The 9,745-nt window shown below is 44.1% G+C and overlaps 2 protein-coding genes and 1 pseudogene across 2 annotated transcripts; 1 reads left to right on the top strand and 2 right to left on the bottom strand.

Moving 5' to 3' along the window:
* Positions 1–388: 388 nt before the first annotated feature.
* On the top strand, positions 389–846 carry LOC125533938 (uncharacterized). Its single transcript, XM_048697262.2, has one exon. It carries the CDS (start codon positions 438–440, stop codon positions 666–668), a length of 231 nt encoding a protein of 76 aa, XP_048553219.1. The 5' UTR covers positions 389–437; the 3' UTR covers positions 669–846.
* Positions 847–6,415: 5,569 nt separating this feature from the next.
* Positions 6,416–7,484, bottom strand: LOC147986518 (uncharacterized). The gene is made up of 3 exons (XM_087542036.1): positions 7,324–7,484; positions 7,114–7,201; positions 6,416–7,027 (listed from the first exon to the last, which is right to left on the bottom strand). Exons 1-3 carry the CDS (start codon positions 7,482–7,484, stop codon positions 6,416–6,418), a joined length of 861 nt encoding a protein of 286 aa, XP_087398162.1.
* Positions 7,485–7,729: 245 nt separating this feature from the next.
* LOC147986519 (uncharacterized) lies at positions 7,730–9,081 on the bottom strand (annotated as a pseudogene).
* Between the last annotated feature and the right edge of the window lie 664 nt (positions 9,082–9,745).

A 9,745-nucleotide genomic window follows, 5' to 3' on the forward strand; every position in this document is an offset into this window, starting at 1 on the left:
ATGGGCGGAATGTCTTTCCATGTGCCTCCTCGCACACATTCTCATGAAAATGCCGTTGAAGATCTTGCCAACACCGTCGGAGCTTCATGTGATGCGGTGCGCGATGAGGAGAGGGAGGAAGATTCATCTTCGGAGGCGGAAGAATCGGCTTCCGAAGATGAGGACGAGGACGAGAAATGATGTGTCTTTCATTTGTGTATTGAAGTTGATTTACATTTTGAACTTGGTTGGATGAACTTGTGGGCATGATTTTGAACTTGTGGTCCTGCCTGCGCCCTCGTCCCCTCCGGGGCCTGCCATGGGGCCTGCCATGCCATCGCCGGCACCGGCCAGTCAAAATCCCCAGACTTTCCAAAGCCAAAATCCCACCTCCCTCCTCCGATCCCCCCTTCTTCCTCCTCTCGTTTCTTGCGGCCGAGGGGATCGTGGATCTATCGATGGCAGCAATGGGTGTGGGCGGAGCTGTGAAGATGATCTGCGGGACGAAGGTGGAGCGGGTGGTGGGCACGGGTAAGGCGCCCGGCGCGTGCCCGTCCTGCGGCGGCCCCGTGGTGGCCACGGACGTGGAGAGCGAGCGGCGCATCCTCTGCCTCCCGCTGTGCCTCAAGAGCAAGCGCAAGTACTCCTGCACCCGGTGCTTCCGCCGCCTCGTCACCGTCTACAGCTAGTAGCTCCTCAAGCTTCTTCCGGTACTGATCTATTCATCCGTCGATCGGTCGGCTAGCGACGTGCGAGGCCAATCAGTTAATCGTCCCGAGTTCTTTTGTTGTTCTTCTTGGCCGTGGTTACGGCCCTAGAGTAGCTTGCTAGCCTGGCTAATGTAATGTAATGGTGATTCTGTGTTAGTTCCAGTTCTTCAGTACACAAATGATAATCGTAGCTAATTTGGTGGGCGCGCATCACGTGGAGCGCTGGAAAACTGGCACTCTGCTGTACTCCTGCGTTAATGCACCGGCCAGTATTGGTAATGCGCTTCTTTCATTAAGATGGTAATTAACGTACTGATGGGACCATCATGGACAAGCAGATACGCAAAAGTACATTGGCCCGTCTCGATCGATCGATCCCCCGAGCCCCGAGCCTCGATCACCATAGTGATGCACAGTAGTAGCGGCTACACAATCACTGTCACCGCATGTATTGTGCCGATCACTACAGTAGTAGCAGCCACAGATCGACGGTGACGCCAGGCTTTGGCCGGTCTGCATGCTCCCACAAGCCACAGCAGCTGGCCGGCCGTCCGTCCGTTGGTTACCTGTTCCTTTCGCGGGCATATCACGTACGAGGTACGAGTAAAATCCCCTCGATTCGACGGGCGGACGGGCGCGTCGATCTGCACGGCTGCACCTAACCGCCCGGCCAATCTGAACCCGCAAACGACCGGTACGTGCACTAGGGCATTAGGTCGATATTAGTTGCCACGGTAGAGAGTGCCGTCTGCCGTGATCTGATCTCTGGATTGCTCCGGCTCACGGGCCGGCACAAAGATGCGCTCGGGGATTAACTACGATTATCCTCCAAAAGGGGAAGGTTTGTGCGTGCAAGCCATGCGATGCGCCGCATTTAGTCTATGTCCAGTCCGAGATCGCCCGTTCGCCACAGACGCAAAACGAGACGAGTCGGCGGCGAGCTACCTGTCCACACCAGCTGGAGAGGGGACGGGTAGGTAGAGAAAAAGGAGCTACATGGGAGAGTAGATTTTTAGAACCCGGGTGTATTGGAGGACCTTATTTTTTTTAAATCACATTTAAGGTTTCAAAAAATTCTACGTGATCATATGGATGTATATTACATATGTGTAAAGTTTGGTGACGAAATAAGTAAATATGCGACCTATACAAAAATGACAAAATGATGATTTTCAAATAGTGAATAATGCATGCACTGTTCATCTTTTCAAAATCATGATTTTGTCATTTTTATGTAACTCGCATGGTTACTTATTTCCGTGTTAAAATTTACACATGTGTAATATACGTTCATATAAACATGTTGATCTGTTTTCAGAATTTTTTGAAACTTCAAAATAGTATTTTGACACAGTTAAAAATAGGGCTCCAATGCACCCGGGTTCCAAAGTGACTTTTTGGCTACATGGCCATGTCTATATCCATCTATAAACGTATGGATAGATATGCAGATTCATGCATCGCATGGTGGGGGTATATTATGGCTGCTAATTGGGCCGCAGGAGTAATAAACAACCGAGCTGATAGCGGATGTGCGAGTGCTCTCTTTCTCTACACAAATCGATCCCTGTCGATGTTATTTGCTGATGCACACGAGATATAACTGGTGACGGTATCGGTCTTAGCTACAATCCTGACATGCAAGAAGCTTCTACGCACGTCGCGGAACAGAAAAAAGAACACGAGGTATCGGTCTTACCTGGAATTAAGAAACACACTTTTAAATTACGAAGTAAGTAAATTGTCCTTATTTAAATACTGTGATTTTAATAAATGAGCAATGGAGTTGTCCTTGAGAATATCATCGTCCTACAGCACTGGAATGACTCATAAAAAAATTATGCGCACATATGGTATAAATTAAGCTTGGTAATACACATGAAGTTGCAGTTAATAAGATAAAAAATTATGGTTTATATTAAGTATAGTTTAGACAGCAAGATGCATAGAACAATAGATTGAACAAGAAGTTTAACTCTAATAGATGCTACAAAGATTCAGGTTATAACATGCCTTTAGAGTTATTGTTAGGTTGGGTTTCCTGATTTGGTTGGGCACTACCACCAGCTTCGGTGGCCATCTCATTGTCGTCATCACGATGGGCAATAAGATCAGCTCCATTGGCAGTTGTCATCCTCACAATGTGCAGGGTCATCATCTTTTTAGAAAAAATCATCTAGTGAGAGTATGTTCATCATGCAATCCGAGCTAATTGACTAGGCTAGCAATTCAAAATAAAAAACATAGTAAGGAAATTTCCTTCAACACCATGGTCATCAAAGTTGGGAATAATTTCTTCAGCTTGGCGGGCACAAGCCACAGAAGCAGTTGGCTTATCGATGACACTTGGTGTCTGATGTTTAGGATCCAACATCTCCTCACTTTGAGTACTTGCATCAGCATCTTGTAATAGAGCTTTCTTCGACCTTGTGACTCGTGAATTAGTAGGGATGTCCGCATGAACTCTCTTAGGAGGCCGAGGCTTGACTCCACCAGGGGGCATGGCCGCAGATCTTTTCTTACTAGTTTTCTGACTAGTCTTCTTACAGCCCTGATAGATATGAAGACATGGTTTAATCAACAAACTGTAACAAAATTCTGTTGCAATGGCAAACATGCAACATATCTAAGCAATGAATGACTAGATGGAGGAATTTAGCACCTTAGAGTTTGAGCTAGCAGCAGGTGTGTTGTTTTTGCCATGGTGCGGCTGGAGCGAAAATTGTAGCGTCCGCGCGCGCTTTTTGCAGCCGAGCCGTATTTAGAACATTCTAGAGCATATATATCACAAGTTTATTATTTGTTACTGTAACTGGTAAGACATATATTTAATTATGCACTATTATTAGGAAATAATTACTAGAATGAGCAAGACATATGCGCCAACTTTTTTCCAAAACATGTGGAAACGATGACATAGTATAAAAAACCGGACCGGACCGACGGTTTGACTAGTAAAAATTTGAACCGACATCCTTAGCGGTTCAATTATCGATTTAGTTTTTCACAATAGCTACGTGTCAATCGCCTAGAGGGATGGCCGGGGCGGTGGCAGCACGGCGGTGGGAGGAGGTTATGGGGAGGGCGGGGCGGCGAGGCATGGGCGGTGGTGGCTAGCGGTTCGGCCGGTGGTCCATGGGGCGGTTGGAAGAAGATTCGTCGGGAGGGTTAAGTTGGCAACAATATGTGACCCAAATCGGGACTTCAGTCGACTGGCACCCAGCCAGTCCCTTAGTTTTTAAACTATGAGCGAGGGAATACCAACTCTACTAAACTTTGGTCTTTGTATCATCGAAACGAATAACTTTATTGATTGGATCATCTCCATCCGAGTTGATCTCCATGCCGAACTTTGTTCTTTGTATCATCGAAACGAACAACTTTATTGATTGGGTCATCTCCTTCCGAGTTGATCTCCATGCTGAACTTTGTGAATGTAGTAGGACGTCGACACACGTCGACCGGTGGGCGGCATGGGCTCCGGAGTGGATGGACAGAGAGCTCGTGAACGGAGTGCATGCTCTTAGAAGCTTTCGAAGGAGCCACGCCCGGAGTTGAGGAAGACGGGTACCTTCAAAGAAATATCAGTTCAACAAGCCGACGTATGCTACCTACACTACTTAAGTAGCTTTAAAATGCAACCAAATTCATATAGAAATATCAATTCAATTTTTTTAAAATAATCAAGTCATTTGGATTTTGCAGTTTAAAAGACATATAAGTTGAAATAAAAAAAGAGTAACCAGGTCGTTTGGATCTTGCAGTTTAAAAGAAATATCGGTTGAAAGAAAAAAAAATAAAGTAATCAGGTCAACAAAAATATCGATTAAAAGTTGCAGTTAGTCAAAGTTGGTCAAAAAAATTCATTCAAAGAGAAAAATACAGATACCATGTCGATCACATATTTCAGAAATACGCTATCCATTATACCTGTTTCTACCCGTGTGGTAGAGCGCGTCCAAGGTGGAAGGGCTCGCGCGATGGATCAGCCACCGCGTCTGGTGGCTCACGCGATGGATCAGCCACCGCGTCTGGTCTGTCGCGCGATGGGCCAGTCAGCGCGTCTGGTGGCTAGCGCGAGATCTCCTTCCGTCTCTTCTTTCCTTCCTTTTCTTTCTTTCTTTTCTCTCTCATGTCATCACGATCCCTCTGTTTCCTTCGATCCCTATTTCCCCACAATCCGGTGCCCTTTTCCTTCTATCCTTCTCATGTGTTGTAGGGGCAGGTGGGATGAGACCTTGGCGTCAGGGGGGTTGGACGGTGCCGGACCCTGGGCCGTGGGCGTTGCACCGGCCGGCACGGCAGAGCAGCTCGCGTCGGCTCCGGCAGTATGGAAATGATCGCGGGGGTGGGGAGAGAGCTACAGGCGAGAGGGGTGGGCGAGTAGGGGCCTGAGTCGCTCGTGGCGCTGCCATAAACACACAGAGCACCATTACTGCATGCTGGGTCACTGGTCACCACGCGCTCTCCCTCTCCATGCATTAGTTCAAGAAACCAACCGTGTCACAGTGTGCTTCTATGCTCAATTAGGGTATACAAAGAAGCTAAATGTTAATGGCTAAGGATAGGTGCACTGTTTGGATTAAAATCAGTTTCTGCGGCAAACTTTGATGCCCGATGCACTGGGCTTCCATAGGGTATTTTGTCCAGAGGTTTTGGGTAGATGGTCAGGGTAGTAAGGAGTGTCATTCTACCAAGTTACACGACCAGGACTGTTGGCTAGCTGGGGGTCGCTTCACAAAGGTCTAAAATGACCGGAATTGTGTTTGGGAAGATAGCATCTAAACTGGATACAAGGAACTTGATTTTAGGCCATATTATGAACATACATGAGCCATATGAATTTCAGGAATAATTTGTGAACTTGAATAGCCAATTGACAGCACACATATGCCATCCTCACAACATCTGGTACAGAGATAATATATTGTCAGGCATACAAGAAGGATTACAACCACAACGACTTCGTTAACACACTGACACGGATAAGGATCACAACAAGGATCAGCAGTCATTGGCCTATCAACGCAAACAAAATAAAACTCCAGATACTGCCATTAGATGACAGTATTACAGAGCCAAAAAGCACTATACAGACCAACCTAAGCTTGCAGCACAACCTTTTTTCAGCATCTCCTTCTCAGCCTTGTCAGCAATGCTTGTCAAATATTTCAAAATTAGAAGTCCATTCAAACTGTAGATATTCAAAAAGAGACGTTGTACTGAACTGAACAAACATGTAGTGCATAAACATCTCAGATTCCCATGTACTGTGCTGAACAAATCATATGTATCAGTGAGAAGAAAAACACCTCACTCTCTCCTGTACTGTACTGAACAAGCATGTAGTGTGTAAACAGCAACAAGATATTGCAGTAGCAAAGACAAAAAATATCATGTAGTGTGTAAACAGCAACAAAATATTGCAGTAGCAAAGACAAAAATTATGCAACACGAAAGAGACCAAGAGAAAAAATATTGTCATCCACATCATCATACAGGTTTTGCAAAGAATATAGTACACTAGAAGAAGAATGGAGATAGTACCTTCTACATTAAAACATCTACTCATCATCACTGTCGACATCCATTGTGGCACCTCCTTCATTTTCACTGCAATACTCCAAACCTGTATCATCTTCTTCATCTTCGTCGCCACCTTCATACACTTTTGTGGTTTTATCTTTCATCAAACAGGCAACAACATCAGCTTCAAAAGTAATGCCTTACTCATCATCTCTATGCAAAGGCTTCTCAGATGTAAGGTCAGAAACTGATGTTCTCCTACTCTCCTCTTCACAACACTCTTCCTCTTGATATGCAGGACCACTAAAAGGTACACCCTCAGTTTCACTAATATTGAACAGATGCCTATGGTCGAATGTTTGCACAACTTGCCAATTTTTCCCATACTTCGTGTCTGGCAAATAAAAGACCTTACTAGCCTGAGTAGCCAGAATCAAAGAATCGTCCTTGTACCACCAACTTCCAACATGTATGCTTTTGAAAAAACCATCATTTTTAAGTTTAGTCTTCTTTCCATCAAGTTTAAACCAGTCACATTTAAACAAAACAACTGACCTATCGTCCAAGTTATAATCTAACTGAATGATCTCTTTCAAGGTTCCATAAAAATCTATTACCTTATGGTTATGTTCGCCTTCGGTCATGACTCCACTGTTCTGCGTCCTCTTGTTGCTATCACGAGCAACAGTGCTAAATCTAATCCCATTCACTATGCACGATGAGAATTTCCGGACTCTCTGATCAGGACCACATGCCAAGGCAAAGAGATCTTCATCTACCTCTTCACCATCCTCATCTCGCAGCCTCATCATCTGCGACAACACACAAACACATACATTAGAATCTGCACTGAAATTTGACAACCAAAAATTAAAACTAGATGTTAATGAAAACTAACATAGTTCCTGAACCATGTCTGAAATTTTTGTTGAAGATCTTTATCACTGTCCGGCAACCGTTTCCTCTTTAACTCATCTCTGAACATACTGTAAAATAAAACAAATTAGTCTCGTGACATATGTACAGCACAATGCAACAAACGCAAGTTTCAGAAGTGACAACGTACTCGATATATTTCTTAGCTTGATCACAATTGTTCAACACATACCACACCATCTGGTCAAATTCTTTTTGCTCATGCACATATTCATATTCATATCCTGAAGTAAAATTAACTCCATGCCCAAAAACGTCAACACCATAGGCTTCTTCATCTGAAAAACCTACATTTCTTGGTTTCCGATTAAATATTGTTTCAACATCATCCATGTACGCAGACTAAGGCATAGCCTAGTGGTGGGAAGGGGCTGATGCCTTCCCACCCACCCAGGTTCAAGGCATGGTACTTGCAATTTGGGTTTGTTGCACCATTTATACTGTAGGGGGTTCCCTTACAGTCTTTCTGTCAAAAAAAACATCATCCATGTACTTGGAGCAAAATGTCAGGCATTCATCTGCAATATATGCCTCAGCAATCGAACCTTCCGGTCGCGCCCTATTCCTCACATAGCGCTTTAAAGTATATAGCCTTCTTTCAACTGGGTACATCCACCCATATTGTACGGGACCTCGAAGCAATGCCTCTTCAGGTAAGTGTACGGCAAGGTGCACCATCACATCAAAGAATGCAGGCGGAATTTTTTTCTCAAGCTTGCACAAAATTACAGGGATTTCCTTCTTCATTTCAGCCAAGACATCCCTATTAAGAGTTTTGCTGCATAGTTCTCTGAAACTTGCCTAACTCAGCTATTGCTTCATATATATCATTGTCCAAAAATCCTCTCATGCCGGCAGGTAAGATTCTCTGCAAAAGAATGTGACAATCATGTGTTTTCAGGCCTTGTACCTTGGTTCCATCAGCACTTGTGCATCTTGAGATGTTGGAAGCAAACCCATCTGGAAACTTTAACTCTTGTAAAAATCGACAAAATGCAACCACTTGTTCTTTGGACAAGGTATATCGGGCCCGAGGCATCACATATGAGTCTCCCTCCTTCCTCAATTGCAACTCTTCTTTAATATTCAAATCTTTCAGATCAATCCTAGCATTAAGTGTGTCCTTTGTCTTACCCTCCAGATTCAGAATTGTCCCAATGAGGTTTTCACAAATGTTTTTCTCAATGTGCATGACATCAAGATTGTGTCTCAGCTTCAACTTTGCCCAATACTTCAAATCCCATAAACAAACCCTCCGGCCCCAAATTGGCACATGATCCTTCTTGCTGCCCAGGTCAGAACGCTTCCTTTTCCTACTTTGTTGGTGTCTCCCAGGTCTAACCTTCTCCAATTCTGCTTGCAACTCTTTCTCAGAGAATTTACCTGGCTCATCATTGCTTTCATGAAGACCAACAAATTCATTGTTTCTCCGTAAATGATGACCCCTTAGAAGGAAACGGTAGTGACCAATATACCCAATTTTACTCCTTAGGCTGTAAGAAAGAGGGTGTTTGTCACAATGAATACATGCAAAATAGCCTCTTGTGGTACACCCTGAAAGAGTGCTCAGAGCTGGGTAATCGTGAATGCACCATAGAACTGCAGCATGAAGATCAAACATTTTTCCACTAAGAGCATCATATGTACGCACACCCTCCCAGAGCTCAAGTAATTCTTCTACAAGTGGTTGCAGAAAGACATCGAAGTGCTTGCCAGGTGATTTGGGACCAGGAATCAGCAAAGCCATCATAAAATTTGACTGATCCATGCATGCCCAAGGTGGAAGGTTGTATGGTATAACAAATACAGGCCACATACTATAGGTTGTGTTAAAATTTCCAAAAGGATTGAACCCATCAGTGGCAATGCCAAGCCTAAAGTTTTTGGCATCTTTTGCAAATTCTGGAAATTTTTCATCAAAACTTTCCATGCATCACCGTCTTTTGGATGACTCAGTTCCTTCTCATTGGGTTGCCTCTTTAGCTCATGCCATTGTGCTTCTTCTGCACCTTTTTTGGAAAGAAACATCCTCTTTAGCCTAGGCACCAATGGAAAATGCCTCAACACTTTCTGTGGAATCTTCTTTCTAGCAGGGTCTTTCCACCTTGATAGTCCACAAACTGGGCAGTTGTCATGATTGGCATATTGCTTTCTGAACAGAATGCAATTATTCAAGCACACATGTATAGACTCATACCCAAGGCCTAATTCCTTTAGAAGATTCTTTACTTCCTTATACGATTTTGGGAGTGTATTGGGTTCAGGGAATGCTTCGGCTAATAGCTTTAAAATTTCAGTAAATTCACTATTCGGGATCCTATGGTATGACTTCAAGTGAAGAAGCTTTACCACAAAGGAGAACCTTGAAAACTTGGTACAACCATGATAAAGCTGTCGTTTTGCCTCCTTCATCACATTCTTCAAAAAAGACTCATTCTCAGAAGGGTTTCCACCATTGTTAGCATCTTGATTTTCAGTTTCACTCTGAGCTTGTTCTACTGCTGTGCGTAGGTCTTCAAACCAGTCAGCGCCATTGTCACCATCCTCAGTGTCATGCACATCAACAGGATGTTCAATAACATCTACATCAAAGT

Source organism: Triticum urartu, chromosome 2A (assembly GCF_056163025.1).
Source record: "Triticum urartu cultivar PI428250 chromosome 2A, HENAU_Tu73, whole genome shotgun sequence".
In the NCBI taxonomy this organism is placed as follows: domain Eukaryota; kingdom Viridiplantae; phylum Streptophyta; class Magnoliopsida; order Poales; family Poaceae; genus Triticum; species Triticum urartu.

Bases quoted from the DNA above. Each gene is read 5' to 3' on its own strand.
- LOC125533938 (XM_048697262.2), top strand. From the start codon at position 438: ATGGCAGCAATGGGTGTGGGCGGAGCTGTGAAGATGATCTGCGGGACG.
- LOC147986518 (XM_087542036.1), bottom strand. From the start codon at position 7,484: ATGGATGATGTTGAAACAATATTTAATCGGAAACCAAGAAATGTAGGT. The intron at 7,202-7,323 runs GTATGTGTTGAA...TTTATTTTACAG, and splicing joins GAATTTGACCAGATGGTGTG to TATGTTCAGAGATGAGTTAA. The intron at 7,028-7,113 runs GTTAGTTTTCAT...GTGTTGTCGCAG, and splicing joins AGACATGGTTCAGGAACTAT to ATGATGAGGCTGCGAGATGA.